Source organism: Saccopteryx bilineata, chromosome 10 (genome assembly GCF_036850765.1).
Source record: "Saccopteryx bilineata isolate mSacBil1 chromosome 10, mSacBil1_pri_phased_curated, whole genome shotgun sequence".
In the NCBI taxonomy this organism is placed as follows: domain Eukaryota; kingdom Metazoa; phylum Chordata; class Mammalia; order Chiroptera; family Emballonuridae; genus Saccopteryx; species Saccopteryx bilineata.
Window position 1 is genome coordinate 57,686,868 of NC_089499.1, and position 25,096 is coordinate 57,711,963.

General features: G+C 52.9%; 1 protein-coding gene across 1 annotated transcript; it reads right to left on the reverse strand.

Annotated features, from left to right (window-relative positions):
* TKT (transketolase) lies at positions 1 to 25,096 on the reverse strand. The gene is made up of 14 exons (XM_066244278.1): positions 24,885 to 25,096; positions 15,539 to 15,656; positions 14,703 to 14,816; positions 13,824 to 13,921; positions 10,117 to 10,308; positions 8,589 to 8,707; positions 7,023 to 7,216; positions 6,193 to 6,357; positions 4,875 to 5,031; positions 4,640 to 4,770; positions 3,893 to 3,976; positions 3,708 to 3,801; positions 2,333 to 2,455; positions 1 to 271 (listed from the first exon to the last, which is right to left on the reverse strand). Exons 1-14 carry the CDS (start codon positions 24,989 to 24,991, stop codon positions 96 to 98), a joined length of 1,872 nt encoding a protein of 623 aa, XP_066100375.1. The 5' UTR covers positions 24,992 to 25,096; the 3' UTR covers positions 1 to 95.

A 25,096-nucleotide genomic window follows, 5' to 3' on the forward strand; every position in this document is an offset into this window, starting at 1 on the left:
TGATTTTTCTCAAAACATATATTTACTACTGTTCTCAGTACATCTTTGAGCACCTTTGCCATAATCTCTCAGGAATGTGTTGAGCCCCCTACCCCCTAAGACTTGGTGACAAGGCCCCTCACAGCTTGTGCAATGGCGTCTTTGTCAATGCCAAACATCTTCAGCAGTTCAGCTGGCTTCCCGCTTCTTGGTACTTGGCCAACAGCCAGGCGGGTGACAGTGACTCCAGGCTCGCCCACTACTGCAGAGGATACTGCCTCACCTATGCCACCTGCACAAAGGAAAGGAGATGATTCAGGTGATTTGGTCACAGAGTAAGCAGTGGGTGGGTCCCCTGGCCCACTGTCAGTCTAAGTTTATTCCCTAACCAGTGGTGGGATTCAAATAATTTAATAACTAGTTCTCTGCCCTAATGACCGTTTTAAGTATTAAAAAATGATATAACGAAAGGTAATTTATTATTTCATGCATTTAATACTTAAACAAGAACAATAAAAGAAGTACATAAAAGTAGATTATGTTAAAAGTTTTAAAATATTGCCTGACCAGGCCCTGGCCAGTTGGCTCAGCAGTGGAGCGTTGGCCTGGCGTGCGGGGGACCCGGGTTCAATTCCTGGCCAGGGCACATAGGAGAGGCGCCCATTTGCTTCTCCACCCCCCCCCCTTCCTCTCTGTCTCTCTCTTCCCCTCCTGCAGCCGAGGCTCCATTGGAGCGAAGATGGCCCGGGCGCTGGGGATGGCTCCTTGGCCTCTGCCCCAGGCGCTGGAGTGGCTCTGGTCACCACAGAGCGATGCCCGGGAGGGGCAGAGCATCGCCCCCTGGTGGGCGGAGCATCGCCCCTGGTGGGCGTGCCAGGTGGATCCCGGTTGGGCGCATGTGGGAGTCTGTCTGACTGTCTCTCCCCGTTTCCAGCTTCAGAAAAAAAATACAAAAAAAAAATATATATATATATATATTGCCTGACCAGGCAGTGGCGCAGTGGATAGAGCGTTGGACTGGGATGTGTAAGGACCCAAATTCGAGACCCCAGGGTTGCCAGCTTGAGCGAGGGCTCATCTGGCTTGAGCAAAAAGGTCACTAGCATGGACCCAAGGTCACTGGCTCAAGCAAGGGGTTACTCAGTCTGCTGAAGGCCCGCGGTCATGGCACATATGAGAAACCAATCAATGAACAACTACGGTGTCACAACAAAAAACTGATGATTGACACTTCTCATCTCTCTCTGTTCCTGTCTGTCCGTCCCTATCTATCCCTCTCTCTGACTCTCTCTCTGTCCCTGTAAAAAAAAAAAAGTTTTAAAATATTAATGAAAAAACATTAAATAATACCTGACAAAAAATAATACAAGTTTTCACCACTGGTTGGTTGGCACTTTTTCTCTTTACGTTATTTATTTGTTTACTGAAGTAACAAATGCCAGGGAATTAAAATGTAGTATTTCATCAAAGGTATAATGAGTTTTATTAAATGAATAAATACTACAAGCAGAGTTCTGTCAAATTTTTTTCACCTATAGATGGAATGAACATATGGGCACTTAGAATACACTGTTGTGCAGATGAATGTTAAAAAAGAGTAAGGAATGTAAATTTGTGATTTCCACATTGGGCGGCTGCCCAGGCACCCAGAACTCTGATTACAAGTGCCATTTTAACAACCAGTTCACTGAACTCAACAAAAAATTAGGTATTGGTTCTGCCAAACTGGTGCGTGCTGGCTGAATCCCAGCACTGTCCCTAACCCAATGATGACAGAGGGGGCACACACACTACCCTATCCACAACGGTAGCTGGAACAGACATCACTAGTCAATCACCATACATTTTTTCCCATAAGCCCAAATGTGGCTTCTGAATCATTTTAACAACATGCTCTAGGCAGCTGTCATCAATGGACTAGCATCTGCACTTGATCCTAGAGTCTAGGCCCATCTCCTCTCCAATGGGGACAAGGTGTGTGGTAATGGAGGAATGCTTTGTGAAGGATTCATGAAACAATTCTGTGTGGCTTTCTAAGTTTGAATCTGTACAACTACTTCTGGGGCATAGACCACCTTTTTTCTATTCTTAGGGGTGAGGCTGGAATCCCCACTGGCTTCCTGGGTGGTGGGGGCTTCATGGAGCAATTCTAGCAGCTGAGAGTTCACTGGGTTCCCAGGCCCAGCCTGAGTGAGGCCTAAGAGGCAAGTGCCAGCTGCTCTGAGGACAGCTCTGGGTTTCTTGGGCCATAGCTGCCCTCCTAGGGCTGGGAAAAGGAGGGATGTCGAGCCCTGTGCCCCCAGGGCCCTCTCCTGACCCATCGGCCCTGGCTCTCTGGCCCAGGCCCCTTTACCTTCATAGTAGTGGTCCTCCACCGTGAGGATCCTCCCCTTTGTAGCACGGGCACTGTCAAGAATGAGTTTCCGGTCCAGGGGCTTGATGGTGAAAGGGTCCAACACGCGAATGTTGATCTTCTCTGTGAGGGAGAAGATTCAGGGGCACGGTGAGGGGAATGGGCTGGATTCTGTGAGTCTGCCCTTCAATGAGCCCCCAGGAGGGGGGCTGGCTGGGTGTCCTGAAAGCTGTCACACTGCTAAAGCCCAGCCTGTGGCCTGCCCGTCCTGGGGAGGACCAGCTGTCCCCTTGCTCTCACCGCTGAGCTTGTCCTTGTCAAGCCCCAGTGGCCTGCCCTGTTCCTCTGACAAATGGTGCCCATGAACTCTGGCATTCTGCACCCACTCACCTCTTCCCGGGAGCCTCCCTAGCCTGTGTCAAGAGTATCTGGTCTCTCTTCCCTCACACCCTGGGCCAGGGGGTCTTGGCCGTTGGACAGTCAAAGAACTCCAAGTGGCCTGTGTGGGGTCTGCATAGCTTCCCTTCATCCAGCCCAATGCTTTTGAAAATGGAGGGGAAGCCAGAGAGGCAGCTCCAAATGTCTGATCTAAGCCATGTGCCCCTGGGACGGGGGGAGGGAAGCTGTGCCCGTGGGCAGGCGCAAGGGTGTAGGTCAGATAATGACCCAGCAGAATGACCTCAGAAGGACAAGTCCAACTCCTCCATGCCTCCCCACGGACTTCCAGCCCTGCTGGTCAGGCTTCCCCTGGCTGCTCCAGCCCATCTTCCTCCAGCTCCTCAGAGCTCTGTGCACACCACTCCTCCTGCCTCGGCCTCACTGCTCAGCAGACGTCCTACACGCACCTGAGGTCACTGCCCTAAGGACACCCACATCTGCCCTCTCCTTCATGCTCAGCACAGCTGAGACGTGACGTCTACTGTTTTTCTATTGTAGGGGAGGCTAACAGCTGTCCCCCTACTTTACCAGTGGCTAACATTTTCAAACTTGCAACAGAAATAACATCAGGTTATTACTCACTGAATCACTAGGATAGCCCCATGGGAAAGTGACAACATCTCCATTTTGTGGATGAGGAAACTGAGGGATAGTGATGCTAAATAACTTACTTAACTAGTACCCAGCTGAGTGGTGAGTCAACCCCATTGACAGGCACCAGGGTCTGATATCACCACCGTGCTGGGCACCTCAACTCTAAAACCACAGGGCAAGGACTGTGGCTACTACTGCCCCAGAATTCAGCATCATGCTGGGCACATAGTAAGTGCTCAGAGTGGCTATTATCAGCATTTAATTAGATAAAATTACTTCCCACCCTCAAGACCTAATACGCAGTCAGTGCCCAATCTGACTACCTGGGACTCTCCCTCCTCACCTTTCTTCAGCAGGTCAGCAGCAGCCAAGGCCTCATGCAGGGTCACCCCAGCTCCAATCACAGTCACCTGGTCATCCTTGCTCTTCAGGACCACCTGGGGGTGACACGAGGTCAGAGAGGCTCAGGGACTCTTGGCCTGAGGGGGGCCATTCTGCGAGGTCTCACAAGGCAGGAACCACACTGACCTTGGCTTGTCCGATTTGGAAATCCTCGTTGTAGTTGTAGATGATGGCGTTTTCTGGGCGGCTGGTCCGGATGAAGCAGATGCCCTGGAGCGACACAGAACAACTGAGGATCACAGGACGCAGCACATCCAACCTGGAATAGCCAAGTCTTTCCAGAAATGCCCTCCACATGGTGTTTCCCAGGGAGGTGTCTGTTAGTCACCTCTTGATAGCTGCTCCTCCAGCAGGAAAAAGGACTTTCTCACCCTGTGAGGCACACACCTCTCCAAACATTCCCCCTAAGCAACAGGGTCCCAACGGCTTCTCCAGCCCCAAGTCCCAGACGGAAAATGAGTTTTCCATCAGGCATAGTGGCCTCCAAGTGGGCCTGTTTCCCCAGATAGCACCAGCATGGCCCGGGCCCTCAGAGCACCCTGGTCTCTGGCAGCACAGCTCTTGGTCAGGGCCATGTTGCTCATTATGTCTTAGCGAATCCAACTAAGGAGGCCAGATAGGAATCAACTGCCACACTGACAGGAGCTGCCTGGATTCTCAGCGGAGAAAAAGCATGATGATCGATTAGTAATCCTGCCACATGGCAGGAAGGGTGGTACGCATTTCGTTTTTCCTAGCCTAACTTGTACAAGCTACAAATGCCAGGGGCAAGGTCAGGAGACATCACTCTGGGGCAGTGAATGACCCGCTCTGACCTGCATGCTGACCTCCCCTCCTTCCTTCAAGGAAAAGCCAGCTGCCAGCAGGACCAACCTTTGTATTGGCTGCTAATTCCACCGCCTTCTCTGTAGACACCCCGTCACTTGGGTAAAATACAGTTGACATGGGGACTGCTCGAAACATGGCCAGGTCTTCTAGGGCCATCTGAGAGGGCCCGTCTTCCCCTAGGATGTGGGAAAGGACATGCTGGAGTGAAACCCCATCCACAGACCCACCTCCTGCTTACTGCCTGGTCCATGAGTCCAGGGGAGTTACAGGTTCAACTCACCGATGGACACGCCACAGTGGGAGCCACAGAGGTTGATGTTGCTCTCGGAGATGGCCGCCATGCGGATCTGGTCGAAGGCTCGTGTGAAGAAGGCTGCGAAAGTGCTGCAGAAGGGCACGGTCCTGTTGCGTGTGGCACAGCCCACGGCGATGCTCACCTGGGGGCCGAGGAGGGAGAGGTGGCCGGGGTGCTGTCATCCCAGTGCCTGGGAATTCTCCTCCTCCCCCATGTAAGTGACTCCTGCACATCCATGCACTCCACAGTCTGTTTCCAAATATTGAACTCCAACAACTCGAAATCACTATTTTATGAGTTCTTTCAAAATTAGCATCCGGGGGGAAATTCCCCCCACCCCCAGCAACAACCAACGCCTTTCACAGAGCAGGCTAGTCAAGTTTGAGCACAGGTGCCTATCCTTCCCACCCTGTGCAAACCCTCCTCCACCCATCTCCTTGCCAACCCCAAGGCCTCTGCAGAGACCCATCCTCCCTCACCCTGGATGCCCGTGGAGGCACCAGCCCAGCAGCACTGAGTACGGGTATTGGTTCCAGATTAACTCCACCCCCACAGCTCTGAAACCCACTGCGGACATGAGCGCTCCTTCCCTAGATCCTGGGGCCTCCCCAGCCTCCACGCCCTGCCAGTATAGTCTGGACTCTCCAGCTGCCAAGGCTGGAAGCCATGAGAGAGAACTTCAGGTTCGGCAGGAAGAACTTTGGACATGTTAGGGCCAGCAGCCTCCAGAGGGAGGAAGCTCTCGGTCCCTAAAAGCCTGCAGGCCAGGCAGGGCTCCTCAGCAAAAAGAAGCAATTATTTCAAAAAACAGAAGAAAATACCCTTGCGTATTTCTCTACCTCAGTTCCTGACAAAGGGCTGCTAACAGTGTGTGTGGTGGGCCAGGAGACTTGTGCTTAAAAGAGCTCAGCAACCTTCACTGGTGAGCCCATCATGTTCCAGCCTCACTTTCTACCTAGAAGGCCCTTTGCTCCAGACAGTCCATTTACCACAATGCCTCACTTATGTGCAACCCCTCCTGTGTGCACCTGCAGCCCCATTCAGCTCTTCTGTCTGCACACCTGCTCATTCCATTTATTTACGCTGGCATGACACTCCCTCCTAATTGTGGCTACTTGAGATCAAGGGTCAATGCTGGGTCCTAGCTGTTCTGGGGTCTCCCTGGGCACCTGGGAGGTACCTGGCACAGCCAACGTACCTTCCCAAAGGAGCAAGAGGGCTCTAGCCCTGCCCCCGCACCCCTCAAACCTCTCCCTCGAGACGGCGGCTGGCCCTATGCCCACCTGCCCACTCCGGCACCCACCATATTTTGCTCAGCAATGTAGCACTCGATGAAGCGATCTGGGTGCTCCTTTTTGAAGAGATCGGAGAAGGTGGAATTCTTGGTGTCCCCATCCAGAGCAATGACACGGTCGCTGGCGTGGCCCAGCTTGGCCAAGGCCTGCCCGTAGGCCTTGCGGGTAGCTATCTGTGGAGAGGAGAGTGGGAAGGCTGAGCACGGCTGTGAGTGGGTGTGAGGTGTGGCCTCAAGTCCTGTACAGCCTGTGGAGGACTACACCTTTTAGGGAGCAAAAGAATGAAAACTGCAAAGCCCAACAACACACGACCCTGTACAAAGTTAACTCCTGTAAGGTTGTCAACGAGAACTTCTACAATGAACTTGAGTCCCTGCGGTCCCTTGCCCCAGAGATATCCTAACACCCCCAACTTCTACCCTGTGAGTGAGGTCTGCAAACATACCCCGCTCTATGCAGGAATACACTGCAAGTCTTTGAGTCAGAAAGCCTGATGCCAGTTGCACAGACATATGTACCCAGAGGAGGGCCCCGGAGCTGGCCAGGTCTCCCTAGCCTTTGCCAGGCCAGATAAAGGCCAGTCCTGAGCTCAAGCCAAGGCCCTGATGGACCAGGGATGGGAAATTCAGGAGCTGTGTTGCTTTGATCAGAGTGCTGCCAGTAGCTTGCTGTGTGACTGTGGGCAAGTCCCTTGCCCTCTGATCCTCTGCAGGTAAATGATTCCAGAGCTGGCTGTTTCCATGAAGGAACTGGCTCAATGACCCCTCCCTTTCCCAGTCCTCCAGAGAACCATGGCCACCCCACCCAGCTGGTCCAGAAAAGCAAGGACCGACTCTACCTTGTCTCCAGCTTTGTAGCTGGGTGGAGTGGGCATGCGGATGTTGATGATGTCCACAGATGGGGCGTCCTCCTGAGGGGGAGTTGGCAGGATCTTCTTTTTGCTCTGGATCTGGCTGTGGATTTCCTGGATGACCTGATCAGCCATGTTTTTGGGGAGGGGCTTCCCATGCCAAGACTCCTTATCTTCTACCCCTGCAGGTCCAACACAGGAGGGCAGAGGGCCAGGTGAGGTGGAGGCTCCCACAGGGCCAGGAAGCTACTCTGCAGGGCCTGGCCCTCCACTCATAGAGGAAAGGTCAGAGAAAAGGGGGGAATGGTGTCATCGGAGTCAAACAGAGCCCTTTGCTGGGCACCACAGGGGTCAGAAAAGGAGAGTCACGGTGACCAGAACTTCACGTGCTCAGTCCCCACAGACTGGACACCTAGTCCTCTAGCAGCTCACAGCCAGAATGGGGAGGGAGCAGGCACGGGTGGGTCGCCCTGTCCCATTCTCTTCTATGTCACCTTCCCAGCCCAAGCCCACAGGCAGGGGCCTGCCATAGAAATCATACTCAGTTTCTTGCCTGGGCTGGGCTCTTGGCCATCAGGAGGGAAAGCTGAGGCCTCGAACTGCCAAGATCACCTGCATATCAGTGGGCTCCAGAGCAGGCCCACCACTACCACCATGGCGCCTTGCTCTGTGGGGACCTCCAAGGCCACCTTGGCTTGAGCAGAGCCAAGCACTGACCCTCCTAGGTAGCACCCAGCAGCCCCAAGGACCCCCAAGAAGCCCCCCCCCAGAAGCTGCGAGGCTTCCATGTCCCACCCAGTGGTGACAGCTGAGGAACGGGGGTCAGGCCGCAGTACTGAGGCTGGGAAATCTCAGAGGCCTCTCCTCAACGTCCACCACCTTCCACACAGGCCCCTGTTCCTAGATAGCAGCAAATGCCCTCAATTACTGAGTCCACAGAGGCAGAGGGAGCTGTGAGCCCCAAGCAGACAGGGACAGCCAGGGCACCTGCCACAGCGGAGCCAGCCCAGAGCCTGCAGTTAGGCCCTCTATTGGCACAGACTCCCTGTGTCCTTGGATCACTTCCAGTCCCATTTCCCATCTGACATTACCCGCATGCCTGGCATAGCAACCATATTCCAGATCCTCCCAGGCTCTCCACCCACACTGGCCTCTGCTAAGCCCTTTTCTACTGCTTGAGGGCTGTCGTGCTCACGCCCCTCCAACGGAGAAGCCAGTTCTTTCCAGGTTCTCCCAGGGCTCTCTGCTGGACTCAGGGCAGAGAGCTGGAGTTGTCAAGGATGCTCTGTAAGAGCCAGCCAGGGAGGGGGTATTGGGGTGGTCTCCCCCCAGTGTCTTCTGTCCTTACCCACCAGCCCTCCCCACGTCCCTCCTCTCCTCCTGCCTACACAGGCCACTTAGCCAAGGCCAGCCTGACTTGGGTTTCAATTCTAGCTCAGCCATGCTGACCAGAGTCACCAGCCACAGTGCACTCACTACATGCTCCCTTCATTGAAATGCCCACCCTCTGTTAGCCACAGAGCCCAGGGGGGGAGGGAGGCTGTGCATACAGACCTGCGATCCCCCGGCCCTTGAAGGTCTTGGCGATGATGGCTGTCGGCTGGTGCTTGGCCTGGCCAAAGGCCTTGCAGAGCTCCTCCACACTGTGTCCGTCCACAATGATGCTGTGCCAGCTGGGGACAGGGTGGGGGAGTGAGGGGCACGGCCAAGTGCCTGAGGACCCTGAGGGGGAACCCCAGGGGAAGGCCCGCCCTTGCCCATGGCACAGCTGCGATCTGGGAAAGGGCTGGAGGAGTCGAGGAGTCTGAACCGCTTGTTTCCAATCTGGATTTTATTTTCTCTTTTCTACTCATTTACTAACAAAAGCTGCTTTGGGGACGATGCACTGGGTTTGGAATCTGCCTATTTGGATTCTTGAATTTTTGGGCTCAATTTTTATTTATCTGATCAGTCCACAGATGCTGGATGTGGTGCTGGATACTTTCAAATGAGCCATGTTGTCAAATATCTAGAAGAAAGCCACAGGGCAACCTTTCTCTTTAGAGCGATCCCTTTTGGGACTCTTTATGGCATATTATTAACAATGAAAACAGTAGATAGCAAGTGCACTCTGTGCAGGCACTGGCCAAGCACTACACACAGGAGCCCACTCAAGTTTCATCACAACCTGGGGGGTGGGGTGTGCCCCTGCCACCCCCATTTTACACACAAGTAAACTGAGACGCTGAAGGTGGGGGTCACAGAGCAAGTTAGTGATGGAACCAGGACTTAAGGAATCTGCCTTCAATCACAGAGTTAGACACAGACCCAGCTGCTGGGTTATACTCTAACACTTGCTGCTTTCACCTTCTCCCTCTAAAAGGTCAGTCATTAGAGGTGACAAACTGTCTCTCCTGTGCAATCCAGTACTGTAACTCCACCTCGACCTTCCTTGGTCACTGAAACATCCACAAAGGGTCCTCAGCCCTCAGAGCCCAGGCCAGAGTCCTATACAGTCTGTCTCCTTCTTTTCCCTCAGCCAGACCTGAGCCTGGGGCCCTCAGAGTCCTACTTGCTGAGTAGCTTGTATTTGAGGTGAGAGCCCTGCTGGCTAACACCCACCCAGAATGACCCCCCACCCCTGCTTTGTAACACATGACTCTGAATTCACAACCTTTCCAGGCCCATGGGGGAGTCTGAGAACCCTTTTTCCCATTTCACTAGGAGAGGAGGTTGGTTCTCGTCACTGGCTAGCTGGAGCCAGGCACAGGGGGCAGCCAGCTGACCAGTGTTCAAACCCCTACATGTCCCTTAGCCTAAACGAGCAAGCCTGGTTCACACCGTGCACCCCCCACATACCTCAGAACAAAGAGAGGATGCGTGAGAGAACACTGTGTGGAATCTCTGAGAACTATCGTGCCACACAACCACTGATAGGGACTCACTTAAAGCAGGGCCTTCCCCCAAATCCATGAGGTAGCCTGGGCTGCAACTTTGAAAAAGGGAGACTCATTAGCCTCTGGCTTCAGCCCCTGCACTTGCAAAGCTTCTACCACTATGGCGCCCATGCTGTGCGGGCGCTAGGCCAGAGCCTCGTACCTACCCGAAGGCCTCGCAGCGCTTCTGGTAGACATCCAACTGGTGCTGCAGGGGGGCGGGGTCACTCTGGCCCAGCCGGTTGATGTCAAGAATGGCAACGAGGTTGTCCAGCTTGTAGATGCCAGCGAAGGCCATGGCCTCCCACACGGAGCCCTCAGACAGCTCCCCATCTCCCAGCAGGCAATAGACACGGTAGCTGCAGACAGGGAGTAGGTATGAGGCTGGCACGTCTCACCTAGGCCGCCGTGCTTCTGGGCTGTCCCTCCCATGGAGCCTGTACTCTGGGTAAAGGAGCTGCCACCCATGATGTACAACAGTGCCATCAGCTCCCTGAGGCCCACCCCAGGAGGAAATGGCTGTGAGGAAGCTGTCAGGAGCCCCAGAAAGTACAGCAGCAGTAACAGTTGGAATCAGGGGTTGTTAGGGCACGAGAAAAAAGGAATGTCCTCTGGGACAAAGGAGCAGGAGGGGCTTGAAGTACCTGCTGCAGGGGTGCGCCCACTTCTCTCCGCCCTCCCACAGACGGGAGTGAGGGGGGAGCCCTGGGACTCTCTGGGCGGGCCAGAGGGAAAGAGGACCTTTCTGCTGGAAGGAGCTGGCTGGGGAGGCTGGAAGGTGCACCAAGCAGCACCCTAGAGGGAGAGGCCCTCGGGCGAGGAATGAGCACCAGCTAATGAGGGAACTCATGATGTGACAGGTGCCTCACAGGATGGACTCTCCCTACAGTCCGAGGCTGGTTCTTGCCAAAGATAAGAGGAGCTAGGCCTGGGTTTTCTCCATCCCAGAGGCCTTCTGCCCTCAACACAAACAACCATGATCTTATTAGGGGCAGCGCGACGTGATAAAAAGAGCACTGAACTTGTTACCCAGTGAATAGAACCTTCCCTGGACCAGGGAAAGTGTGGAGCCAAGGCGGTGAGGCTAGAGGCAGGGAGACCAGTTCAGGCACTCTGCCTCTACATATTCCCATTCCCAACATCAACCAGATGTGAGGGCATGGCCGAGGGGCAGTGGCCACAAGCATTGAAACAAAAACCTCATGCACAGCTGGCATGTGGCATCTAGGGTCCCTAGGGGCTCCAACAAGGTGCTGGGCCCTATGTTGAGTAACCCTTTAGGGAAGGTTAATGCGGTTGTTATTCCCAAAACACAGACAAGGAAACAGGCTCAAAGGTCAAGAGACTTGTCTGAAGGTCATGCCTGAGTGAGCATTCAGTCAAACGCTGGTCTGACAGCCCAGCCCAGACTGTCCATTCCTAGGGAGGCCTAGGAAGGCATGCAGAGGGAGGAGCAGCAGGACTAGGGAGAGCCCGTTCCCCCTATCCAGTGTCCAGCTGCATGGCCCAGGGAGAGGCTGGTGCCTGGATGGACTCAGAGGGTACACAGCTGCCCTGCTGCTGCAGCAGGAAGCGGTTATGGAGCTGGGGCACTGGAGCTGGCTGCAGCTGAGTGTTTGGGATCCCCAGGCCTCCTTGTGGTAGGGCCGAGCCAAGGGGAGCTAGAGAAAGGGGCGGGGACAGCCTTGGCACTGTCAGCATGACTCAGCACCTCTGCAGGTCAGGTCAAGGAGGAGTCCCCCATTCTTCCCTTCTGTAGCCTCCAACAGACCATGGCACCAGTTTCCTAGCCAGGAGCAGAAGGCCCCCAGTCCCACACTCCCAGAGGCTTATCTGAAGCTGCGTCCTACAGGGGGTCAGGTCTGGCACAGAAGCCTGATGGGGCTGAGTCAGAGGCCTGTACGGAACTTGAACTCCCCAGAAAGAGAACCAAGGAAGTCAGACTGGTCCTTTGGGGCCTACAGGCTCAGGTCAGCAGGGCATCTTGGAGTCCCGGGGAAGACACTGGAGCCCCACAGAAGCCAGGGCTCACCCCGAAGCTCCGCGTTACCATAAAAGAGAAGAAACCCTAAATGAAGGGCCAACATTTGTTGCAGAGGAGTTTAAAAGCTCTGAAATGTCCAACCACGGAGCACTGCCTACACAGGTTACAGCAGACTCATAAAACAGAACAGCACACAATCAGTAAAACTAGCCCTTGACAGTTACAATGTGAGAAAACGTTAACAATGTTTAGGTGTTTCTAAAAAGCAGAATGTAAAAGTATATAAATACTAAGATTACAAACTTGTAAGTTTCTTCTCAACAATAATATGGAGGAAATATGATACATTAAGTTAGATTTAAAGGGGGAGTGGTTAAGAATAAAGAAAATGTTCATTTCTTTTTAATACCTGTCTGTATTTTTCAAACCAAAAAAACTGCGTTAAAAAAGAAGTAGAAGATCAATTTGATGCATGCTCACTGTTGGTGGCTGGGTGACCCAGAGGCCAGACCTGCCCTATCAGGGCACACCCGACAGAGCTGGGCCTGGCCTGATGACTCCCTCGACACCTTTGCCACCCTCACTGTCCCAGTGCAGTCTAGGCCCTGAGCCTTAGCCAACCCTGCTGCTGGGCACCCAGTTAAAGCTTCTCCCTTCACTGGTTCATTGCATTATGTTAGGGTCAGGAAATGACACTTCACAGGGAATTATTTCAAGCAACTATAGGGACTAATTAACTTACATCTCTGGTTCTGTGCCAAATACAGTACTCTTAAACACACATGCCACTGGGGACTGAAGGCAAATGCTATGCTGCCAGGTGACACTCCCAGCCAGTCCCAGGAGCCCTTCCCCTACACCCAGTAGGTGTTCACTGCAATGTGGCACACAGGTAGGCTCCTCGCAGCCACCTGTCTTTGGTGGGCCTGCAGTCACCACCACGCTTCCACGACCAGCCTGGCTGTACCCCTTCTACCAGGGGAGGACTGTAGGGCACTAGGGAAGCCACCACTGCACAGCGGGGCCCTTCCTGCAGGCCACCTGCAGGCCAGGTTCCATCAGACCCTCTTCTAGGACGCTTCCTACCTACAGGGCTCCCTGAAACTCCTGTGCTTCCCTTGGGCCCCTCAAACAGTGTGGAGACGCTGGATATGGACTCGCAATGCACGTCCTGGGCTCAATTCCTGCCTCTACGACACCTTACCTCAGGTTCCCCATCGGTGGGACGCATAATTGTATTCATGTCACCACTTGGCCCATAGGGGGCTTATCAAGGTGAACACCTACAACACTGATCACTATGGCCTGAGAAACCACTGACAAGTGATTTCCTTAAAGCCTAAGCCAACACTCCTCTCCTTCCCCCAACAGAGATCAGTCTGCAGGCCAAACGGGGCCACAGTGAACAGCACTGAGGCAGAAATCCGCCTCTAAACCAAACTACCTGGCGCTGGGGCAGCAAATCTCTATGATCAGGTCACTCTCTCTGATGTCTTTCTACTCTGGCTGATAGGTGGGGATCAGGGATGCCCAGAACCCTCTCAAATACAAAATCTTCTCATTTCCCATGATAAAGGCAAATGGTTCAGCCTGGGCTTGGGGCACTTAGACATACAAAGCACTTGAGACAAAGAGCACGTGGTCAGGAGCATGAACTCTGGGCTCAACCTGGCCCCACCAGTCTCTGTCAAGGGACTGTGGGCAGGCCCCTTCCCTCCCTTGAGCCTATTTCCTCATCTGAAAAGGGACCTGGTCACAGTACCAGCCTCAGGCCACACATGCACTGTTACTCAGCTCCTACTCGGGCAAAAGGAGGTGCCTAGTGGCAGTGGGTGAGGCAGAACCCCTCCCAAAACTACTGAGGGTGGGTGTGGGGAACGGGAGTTTTACCTGGCTTTGTCGAAGTATTTGCCTGTGTAGGCCATCCCGCAAGCGGCCCCAAGGCCCTGGCCCAGGGAGCCAGTGGCCACATCGGTGAAAGCTTGTTTCTGTCATAACAGAGGGCCACAGTTACTCACAGGGCAGAGTAGGAAGCAACTCACCTCCCAGGATCCTGGCCTCAGAGCCATGTCCCCACCCAGACTTAGCCACATAGCCTAGGTCTGCAAAGGCTCGGCACAAGGCAGCCTGGTCTTGGCTGCCCTACATTGGGCACCTAGAGTGTTGACTTCCCATTCCCATATAGCAGTAACTGTGGGTGTGGTCCAAATACCAGCTCTGCCCACCAGGGAGGTGTGTGACCTTAGGCCAGTAAAAGGGAGCCTACATCATCTACCTCACACAGTGGCCAGAATTCGTGACAAAACTGACTGAACACTTGGCCCTAGTGGGTGCCCAGATTGGGGGCGGGGGTTCCACGGTAACCCATGAACTCTAAACACCTGGAGGGATTAGACCCGGAGGAGCAAACTAGGTCCCTCCCCTGGGGCATCACCAGTATCCTGCAACCCCCCTACTGACACTGTGAACTTCTCTCTTCTCCCCAGCTGTGCCTATATGGCCAGGGAGGCCCAGCAGGGAAGGGAAGCTGGGTGTTTGGTGTTTGGTGCTTGGGGAGAGGGTGTCTCTGCAGTTGACCCAAAGCACCCTGGGCTGGCGCCTCGAAAGGCCTCGCCCTTTGGCATCAGCTTGGGGTCCTCACGTCAATGCCGTTTCCGCCTTGCAACACCTTCAGCTCCTCAGCGGGTGCCCCTGCCCCTCTTCTGACATGTGTTGGGAAACAGGAAGTAGAGACAGAGGCCTGTGTAGCTCCTGGTGGGGTGCACTTACTGGGACAGGGTGCCCATCCAAATCGGAGCTGATCTTCCTCAGGTTCAGCAGCTCTGCCTCAGGTAGGAAGCCGGCTTCAGCCCAGACAGCGTACAGGATGGGAGCTGCGTGACCCTGCCAGGGACAGTGGAGGGAAGGGTCAGAACACTGGGGGGCTGTTTCTATCACACACTCAAACGCAGGGCCTGGCCCAACCTGGCCCAGCCTGCCAGCCAGGGTATCCATTTTAAGGAAGTAACCAAGTGAAGGCCACATCCCCTCCTTTTCTCCTCTCCAGCCTGAAGTTCCCACAGCCAGGGCTGAGTAAGCCCTAGGACAGGACAGGTGCAGGGGGAGCACAGCTGTGAGGCCAGCCGGCTGAAGCCAAAACCCCAGCAGGCAGCCGGCCGCCCTAATCCCTGGTTGCTGGCATAGGAGCAGACTTGGACAGACTTCTAAGCTCTGGTGCCCTGAGAAACAAGAGGCCACAGAGCCAGGCCTGTGTACAAATGAATTTCAGGGGTTTGTGGCATGTCTGCGATTCTTAGGCAGGAGGGGTGGGGCAGGACAGGGTGCCCCATCCCAAACCCTGCTGCAATGCACCTCCTGAGGGAGCACGCTGTGGCCCAGGGGTGCTGGCACAGCACAGAAAAATGTGGGCTGTCCTGGCCAGATAACTCAGTTGGTTAGAGTGTCGTCCCAGTATACAAAGGTTGCTAGTTCGATACCCAGGTCAGGGCACATAAAGAACCAGATCAATGTTTCTGTCTCTCTCTATTGCTTCTTTTCTCCCTAAAAATAAATACATTAATAAAAAGAAAGAATGAACAAATGAAAGAAAGAGGCTGAGCTCCTACCTTGGAGAGCACAAAGCGGTCGTTGTGAGGGTTCCGGGGGTCCTGGGACTTGTAGCGCATGGTATGGAAAAAGAGGACAGCCATGATCTCTGCGGCACTGCAGCATGATGTGGGGTGGCTGTGGCCCAGGAGAGAGATGGACATGTGCATTATAGTCCTGGACGCCTGACAATGTACAAGGGCCTAGGGGTGTATATCCCAAGGAGCCAGACAGAGTCATGTGCTCCTAGTTCCTGGGGACCACAAAGGGTCTCCAGGAGGGCACTGCTGGCAGCATGGGGGTGCACTTTCCCAGGGCCAACACTTCACACCCTCAGACACAACTACAAAATTCTGGGGCTGAATTAGGGTGAGGAAAGAGGGCCCAGGACACTGTGCAGGCCAGCACAGACCCAGTACAAGGCAGCAGCACGGCTGGGGTGTGGCTGGTGCCGGGTGGAGCCCAGTTTGGGCCCTGTGGCTCCTACCAGGAGATAGGACTCAGCAACTGAGGAGTTGTGGCCCCTCTGTGACTAACCAGTAAGCTATATCTCAGTGGGACTGCCCATGACTCTGCCTACTTATAAGGGGCACCCTGCCCTCCCAGGCCCCAGGGGTGCTGGTCCTGAGACCATGGGCAAGGGTTAAGGAACTGAGGCTCATGGAATTACCACAAACCTCCCAGCAGCCTCACGAAGCTGGTAGTCTGAAAACTTGGCTTTAGGCTTTCCAAAAGCATCACTGGGCTACTTGGCAGCTTTTTAAATGGGCATTTTGAGGGCTGGTATAGCCATTAGGAATCATGCTTTTGTGCAGAATTTATAAGGCAAAGCCCAAGATCTCATCTTCAAAGGCTACAATCACAGAAAGATAAAAATCCCTTCTGCCTGTGACAAGAGCTGAGGTGAGGCTGACAGAAGCCAGAGCCTGCCCTTGCAGCCCTGCAGTGGTGGCATCCAGGGGGGCCCCCTTGTCTAGCCTCTTGCATCCTATTAATTGCAGTTATTTGAATGGCTACTGGGCAAAGGAATGAACAATACACAGTGCAAGAATGACATCCTATAGATGAGACTTGTTCAAGTTCAGGTCTCTCAGGACCCACTTCATTAATCCAACCCTTGGCCCCAGGAATGAGGCTAGAGGTTGGGGTTCCTGCTGGGACATGCTAATTGCTCACTAACCCTGCCTGAAGCCCTCTGGCCCAGTTCCGCTGAGGGAATGTGCCTCCACACCACCTCACCATGCAGCTCAATGCAGTCCTAACAATGCTCTTTGAGGTCCTTCACGCTAAAACACGCCCAATGCCAAACCCAAGGGCACATGCAACATCTGGAGTTCACATACGCCACCCTCCCAGTTGCCCCTCCCCCCACCGGGTTAGGGGTGAGTCACTCCCAGCACAGACACATTAGTAGAGAAATCCAGACTGTCCATGCTGGTTTAGTATCCACATCCCCAGCACACGGTTGGTCATCTCATACTTAACCATGTCTACAGGCTCCTTGGTCGTGGGAAAAGACACTAGACCTGAAAGAGGGAGGTGAGGACATGTAAACGAGACACTTTTCTCTGCCTGGCAAGGATCCAAATTCCCTGTCTCCTGTGCCAAGCGTCAGGGGCAAGAGAGCAGGATGTTGTCCCAGTCAACACCAGTCAGGCTGACCTCTTGCCCTTCCGCCTCCCAGAGCAGCCCCGTCCCTGAGGAATCCATTTCAAAAGTCCTGACTTTATTGTGAGGAGTAGGGGGAGGACTGGCTGGAGAATGAGCCAAGCAGCTCCCTGGTCCGCGGGGAAAGAAGACAGGCAGGCAAGGGGGCTCTGCTGTCCTGTCCACACTGCGACCGCAGAGTGATGCTTCCCCCCACACTGCGAGGCACTCCCTACACACGGCAGGAGCGTGCCCAACCTGGGCAGGGTGGCTGCAGAGGAAGAAAGAAGGTCAGCCACAAAGAGATGTCAGAAGTTGAAAATTAGTTGACTTCAAAGACCTCTCAGAGCCTCCACCTCCTCATCTGTGGGCTGGGTCTGGGACTCCGCCACACCCCCAACCACTGACCACGGGCAGGCAGGAACAAAGAAATGAGCCAAGGGTTGAGACATGGCTCTGTAACACTATAAAGTGCTGAGCACACAGGAGACACCGTTGCCTTTAAACAACCTATCAGAGGGCTTGCAGGGCTGAAAAAACGTATTGAGTCTGTGGCCTCGTGCTGAACTTTTCCTGTAACCCTGTCCTCCCTGGTGGGGCCAACCACAGGTAGAGGCCCCATTCCATGATGCCATGTATGTCACATCCATGGACACATTTACTGGATACAAGGGGGGTAGGTTTGGGGAGGGGGAGGACTGTACAGTATAATACTCAAGATACATAGGAATTATAGATTTGTTCAAAATCTCTGCCTTGGCCTGAACAGTCCACTTACAGTGCCAGGTAGTTCATTCTATGAAGACGACACTGAGAGCTTAGAGCTAGGCCTAAATAAATTAAAACTTCTCAAAGATGTTCCCCACCTGGAGAGGACACACATTCTTCCAGATGTTCCCTGGCCAGGAGGGTCTCTCTCATCTCTTTAGCACTCATTCTGCCTACGCACAGGTTTCCTTGCAGCAACTCGACACACAGAAACATGCCCACAGTGAGACGTCTACACGTGCATCACGCAGCTGTAGGAGACACACATGGGAGGGTCCTACACTGTGTGTGATGGTCAGATCTGGAAACCACCCATGCGTCCATCAACAGAATTGACAATCACAATATATTCATATAATAAATCCTATGCAGCAGTGAGAATAGTGAACTACGTAGACCCAACTTCAACACTAGCTCACAAATATTTGTGAACAAAGCACACCCCAGAAGGAACTGTACAGCAGAGAAGACACTATTTATGAATATTCACAAATGTTAGAAAACTATAAGGAAAACCATGGAATGATACTGCAAAACTCAGGGTGTAGTTCTTTCTGGAGGAGGAGGGTGTCCACAAAGGAGTTCTTCAAATACTATAACATCCTAGTTTATTAGCCTGTTGGTAGATACATATGGGTTTATTATTTATAACATATATACAGTATTTATATTACATTCTTTTTTTTTTTCTTATTTTTTTTTTGTATTTTTCTGAAGCTAGAAACCGGGATAGACAGTCAGACAGACTCCCGCATGCGCCGGACCGGGATCCACCCGGCACGCCCACCAGGGGCGACGCTCTACCCACCAGGGGGCGACACTCTGCCCCTCCAGGAAGGGGGTCGCTCTGCCACAATCAGAGCCACTCTAGCGCCTGGGGCAGAGGCCAAGGAGCCATCCCCAGCGCCCGGGCCATCTTTGCTCCAATGGAGCCTCGGCTGCAGGAGGGGAAGAGAGAGACAGAGAGGAAGGAGAGGGGGAGGGGTGGAGAAGCAGATGGGCGCTTCTTCTGTGTGCCCTGGCCGGGAATCGAACCCAGGACTTCTACACGCCAGGCCGACGCTCTACCACTGAGCCAACCGGCCAGGGCCTATTACATTCTTTTTTAAAAAGAAATTTTTATTGATTTTAGAAAGAGAAAGGGGGGAAAAGAAAGAGAAACATCGATTTCTCATTCCACTTATTCTTGTATTCATTGGTTGATTCTTATATGTGCCCTGATCAGGGATCGAACCCACAACCTTGGTGTATTAGACGATGTTCTAACCAACTGAGCTACCTGGCCAGGGCTATTACATTCTTTTTAATACATATATATATATTTTTTAAATTACTCAGCCTGCCTGACCAGGTGGTGGCGCAGTGGATAGAGCATTGGCCTGGGATGCTGAGGACCCAGGTTCAAAACCCCGAGGCCACCGGCTTGAGCATGGACTCATCCAGATTGAGCGCAGGCTCACCAGCTTGAGCGTGGGAACATAGACATGACTCCAAGGTTGCTGGCTTGAGCCCAAAGGTCACTGGCTTGAAGCCCAAGGTCGCTGGCTTGAGCCCAAGGTCGCTGGCTTGAGCCCAAGGTTGCTGGCTTGAGCCCAAGGTCACTGGCTTGAGCAAGGGATCACTCGGTCTGCTGTAACCCCCCTCCCCCGTCAAGGCACATATGAGAAAGCAATCAATGAACAACTAAGGTGCCGCACGAAGAATTGATGCTTTTCATCTCTCTCCCTTCCTGTCTGTCTGTTCCTATCTGTCCCTCCCTCTATCTCTGTCATCAAAAAAAAAAAAAAAACCCACTCAGCCTGACCTGTAGTGGCGCATGGATAAAGCAGTGACCTGTAATGCTAAGGTTGCCAGTTCAAAACCCTGGGCTTGCCTAGAGAAGGCACATATAACAAGCAATCAATGAACAACTAACGTGAAGCAACTATGAGTTGATACCTCTCCTTCAGACCCCCTCTCTTCTCTCTGTAAAATCAATAAATAAAATCTTTCTTTCTTTTTTTTTTTTGAAGTGAGAGGAGGGGAGATAAACTCCTTCATGTGCCCCAACTGGGATTCACCATGCAATCCGTCTGGGGCCAATGCTTAAATCAACTGAACTATCCTCAGTGCTCAGGGCCAATGCTTGAACCGAGACACTAGCTGCGAGAGAGGAAGAGAGAGAGAAGAGGAGAGGGAGGGGAAGAGAAGCAGATACTTTTCATGTGAGCCCTAACCAGTGATCGAACCAGGACTTCGCATGCCAGGCCAACGCTCTAGCCACTGAGCCAACCGGCCAGGGCAATAAAATCTTAAAAAGAAACTCAAGTGAGAGTCTCAGGATGCCAGGGAGGAAGTGAACCTCAGAGGCAGCCCTTGTTCTTCGAAATGCCCAGCTGACTCCTGCCTGGAAAGACTCTGCCTCTACTCTTCAGGTTTCTTCAGAGTTCTGCCTCATGCCATCTCCTCCAAGAAGCCCTCCTTGACCATACTACCTAAAATCCCTCTTCTTCCTTTCACTCATGCTTGCCACCACCTGACATTATGTGGCTATCTATCCTACTGCAACTCTAGCTCCAAGAAGGCAGGGACATTGCTCAAATGAATAAATGATGTATCCTAGCTCCAAGATCCGAGGAATGTGACCTCTCTGAGCCTTAGTTTCCTCACTGTAAAGTGAAAATATTAATAGAATCTGACTAAATGAGGTAGAGTTTGGCACAATGTATAGGCATATAGCAATTGCTCAGTAAATATTAACTCTTAACATACCAGAGATGAAGTTTAATCTCTTCCTCATTTTGAGGATGAGACCTCTAAGGCCAACAGAAGGGAACTGACTTGCCCAAGGTCACATAGTCTGCCAAAAAGAGCTAGGACAAAAGCAAAATGCTATAAGAAACTGAGGAATGGATAAGAAGTACTGATTCATTCTATGACATGAATGATCATTCAAATATTATGCTATTGAAGAAGCCAGACTCCAAAGACCGCAATCTGCCTTATTTCATTTACATGAAATGTCCTGAAGAGTTCACATATGGATAGAAGGAAGGCAAGGGCGGCCTGGGAACCGGGACTGGAGGTGAGAATGCAGAGTGACAGCAAATGAGCATGAAGGATCTTTCAGGGATGATGAACTGTCTTAAAATTAGATACAGTAAATTCATTAAAACTTACTATAAATCACTGTTAATTTACTAAAGCCACTGGACCATAAACTTAAAATGTTATGATTTGCAAATTAGACCTTAATAGGGTTGTTAAAGACTTCTTTTTAAAAAGAAGAAAAAAAGGTGCTGAAAAACCAGCAGAGGAAGTTCTTGAGTGTCCACATCCCTCGGTCCAGTTGTGCAGCCTTCAGAGGTTACACCCAGCCCATGAGTGCAGCTGCCTTCTGAGCAGGAAGCCCAAACAGTGCAGGTCAGGTCAGCCAGACCTGCCAGGTCACCCCAGCTCCCACAAGTCCACCCCTCTCAGTGGACTCCACCTCACTACTCACGACAAGAGCACAGAGTCTGCCTGAGGACCTGGTCCTGAGCAGGTCTTACTCAGAGAGCACTCTAGCATCCAGGACAAAGAGCTCTGGTCTGTGGCAATAAAGGAGTTCCTGATTTTGTGGGACTCAGCTCTAGTAACAACAGACTTGCCTAAAGAAGCAAAGTCCAAGGGGTCAGAGCTGCAACAGAGCGACAGTGTGATCAGCTCATGAGGATGTCTCAGCCAGACCCTAACCTGGCTGAGACATCCTCAGCACCTGGTTTCCAGCTTCGAGAAACAATGGTTACCACCCCTGCTGGGTTAGAGTCACTGGAGCAGAGGACCTAGTCATTCCAGGGCCCAAGTGTCTTCACGCCACTGGTTGGGAAATGCTGCTGCTGGGGCAATCTCAACGGGTTTCACTCTTGCCTCAGTCAGGGCCAGGCTTGGGGGCAAGGCAGCCAGAATGGAGAAGCACCCTGAGAGGCCAGAGACCCTAGGGCGCCTGGACCATGAAGGGGCTATCTGGGCACTCAGCCAAGGTATCCCTGAATGCCAGAGCTGGGTTCAGGGATGCACTTCAAAGTCACATGGCCACCGGGATGTGAAACCTACAACAGCAGAGGATAGGACCTCAGAGCTTGCTCACTCTGCTGTTCCTGTCTCACTCCCACTGGATCGTTTGCAAACCACCTTTCTATGAACTTCTTTAAAGATGGGGAAATCAAGGCCCTGGATGGAAAGAACTTTCCTGACAAGGACACAGCCACTCTGAACGGAGCTGGAGCCAGGGTTAGATTACTGTCTCCCTGTGCCCACTAGACAGGCTGAGCCAGACATTAGCTCCCAAGTTTCCTCCCTAATGTTATGGGTCAGAACCCTGGGGACATGTTAAAAACACAGCCTGCACATTCTGGATTCAGGACTGCTTCTGTCCTCAGATGACAGGGAGCACTCTGTGGACAATGCCATACAGTCTAGCCCTGGTCAGTAAGAACTATGAAATCATTACCACTGGTCTCATCAGCCAGGCACCTTCTGATAAAGCCAGTGGGTTTCATTTTTTTAAAGCCTGGATGAGCTGGACCCTTGCCACAGTTCCCTCAGCACGTGGAGGGAGATGACCCCAGAGAAGCACTGGCCACTGTGGGTGCTGCCTCCACAAAGAGTCCTCTGTACCTCAGTTCCCTTGACACAGAAGCCAGTGTCCTCACTCCCTGGGGCCTAGGGAGGTCCACTGACAAGAGGCCAGCGATGGCACAGGAATGGGAAAGCTACCGAGAAATCAGGACCTCGCTGAATTCTGAACCCTAGAGCCTGGGTCGTCACTGACAGAATGAGTACAGCCTGTACAAAAAGACTTGATGAGGTGCGGCTTCACCAGGGTTGTAAGCTCCCCCAGAAAGGAGGCATCCTGACAGGATGGTGCCCACATTGGGCAGCCTCAGGACTGAGCCTTCACTGATGGAACCTACTGCAGTAAGAAAAAAAGAGGCCTCAAAACGGACATCTGGTGACCAGAACACTCCTCTAATCTCAAATCTTCCAAAACTAATTTTTGTGTTTATGTATAGTTCTTGTTAAACACCTTTCAAAATCTCTCTGTGACAGGAGTTGTACAACAAAGTAACTTCCTTCTAAAAAATAAATTTTCTCTAAGTATTGCCTGCATCTTTTACCACACTTGCAAACATGAAGAAATCACTCTTCTACACACACACACCTTTTTTGCATATGGACACTGAATTCAGTGAGTTCCTCCTTAAGACTGCAATGTAAACCTGGGTGGAAGTCTCAGTTGCCACAGAATATCTTTTCTCCCCATAGAAATCAGTTTAACTAACAAAGACTGAAGAAACACCCATTCTATACTCCCTTCCCTCTGGGAGCCCCCAACAGTTGTAAATGTTTCATTTCTCTCAAAGTGCCTTCAAACTATTTAGTTGGGTAACTGCTGTTTCTCCAGCTAGACTGCCAAGACCCTGGCTAGATAGTTCCTAGCACACAGTAGGGCTCAACAAGGCCCTGCAGGATGAATCACCCCCTGAAATGGTCAAGGGAAGGGACCCATAGTACCTGGCAAGTAGTAGAGTATGCAGACCTACTGTGTTATAGGCTAGGGAAGGGGTCATGGAGAGTAAGCTGGTCCTGCCTGGGCAGGAGCTCCCACACAATGGGTAGAACTAAGATAAACCCAATGGAGATAATAGGTCCAAAGTGTGCATGGGAGTGGGGTGGAAGGGAAAGGGCCTGCCAACAGAAGTCTAATCCCTTCTGAGGACTGAGTGTCTTAAAGGCACAAAGGGGTGGTGCATAGCCACCCTTAAGATCAAAAGAGGTAGGGAAAAAAAAGATCAAAACTGTATACATAGTAATAATATAGCCTTTATAAAATTAGCCAGAAGCTAGAATCTTGTCCTTGTTCTAAGCACACAGCTTGGTTGAAAAGGTTCTCGGAAATCAACCAGTCTCCAAATTCATTTCATGAACCCAGCATGCCAGGCCCCAAGGGAGGGGCTTGAATCCTTGAAACCACCCAGTGTTTAAGAGCTACTATTGTTCCCATTTCAGAGTAGGAGACAGACTTGATCTTAACCCCACTGCTACTAGCCACCTTCAGTGGAGGTTTCTTGGGATCAGTAACAACCTCTCTCCACCTCCAGAAGGCCTGACCTGGAAAAAAAACTAGGAGATAGATGCCCCAGCCTCTGCCCTGGGGAAAGTGCACTTGGTTTCTGGCCCTGGGACTAGGTCCTCCATTCTCAGCCTTAGAAGTCTCTCCTCAAACCCTACCCACGCCTCCAGATCTAAGACCTCCCCTTCACACCGGGTGCCAGGGTTCTGCATCCACGTGGCCGCCTTCCTACCCACTCCCCCCATCCTACTCCCCAGCCCGAGGTCTCAGGAATGTGAGGGGGCATCGGGGAGGGACAGTGTGAGGTGGAGAGAAGGTTAGGCCCGAGTGTCCCTGTAAGATGAGGATTTAAAACGCGCTCTCCAGTTGGGCAGCTTGGGTTCAAGTTCCAGCTCTCGTCATGTGTGACCTTGGGCAACCGACTTAAACTCGGAGCCTCCGTTTTCCCACACAAGGTGTGTAAAGGGTCCAGAGAGCTGTGCGTGGGAGCACGGCACAGGGCCTGGCTCTCCGCGAGAGTGCAATAATGGTGGCCTTGCTGGCAGGGCGCACAGAGCCGCACGGTTCACGAGTTGCGGCCCCCGAGCCACAGCGCAGCTGGTAGCCGGCGTCTTGCGAGGGCAGAGCCAGCCAGAGGCGCGCATGGAGCCGAAGCCCACAGGCGGAAGCCGGGACCTGAGTGGCGGCACAGTGGAAGGGGCCTCCGGCTCCGGCCTGGCGAGGCCTGCGTCTCCGCCATCTGACCTGGCCGCCTCCCTCGTGCGGGCTTCGTGCAGAGAAGTCGGCGTGCCCACGGCTCCCCTACCCCGGCCTGAGCCCCGCCGGGCCCGGCGCCCCCGAGCTGGGCCCGCGCTCACCCGGAGCCGGCCGCCGTGGTGGCCTGGATGGAACTGATGCGCAGGCGGTTGGCCGTGTCCTTCAGGGCCTGCAGCTTCTGCTGGTCAGGCTTATGGTAGCCCTCCATGGCGCGGCCGGTGAGCAGGAGACTGGAGGACGCGGAGACGGAGTCGCGGAGGCAGCGCAGCGAGTCCCGCAGAGACAGGCAGCGGCCGAGGCTGGGCGCCGCGCG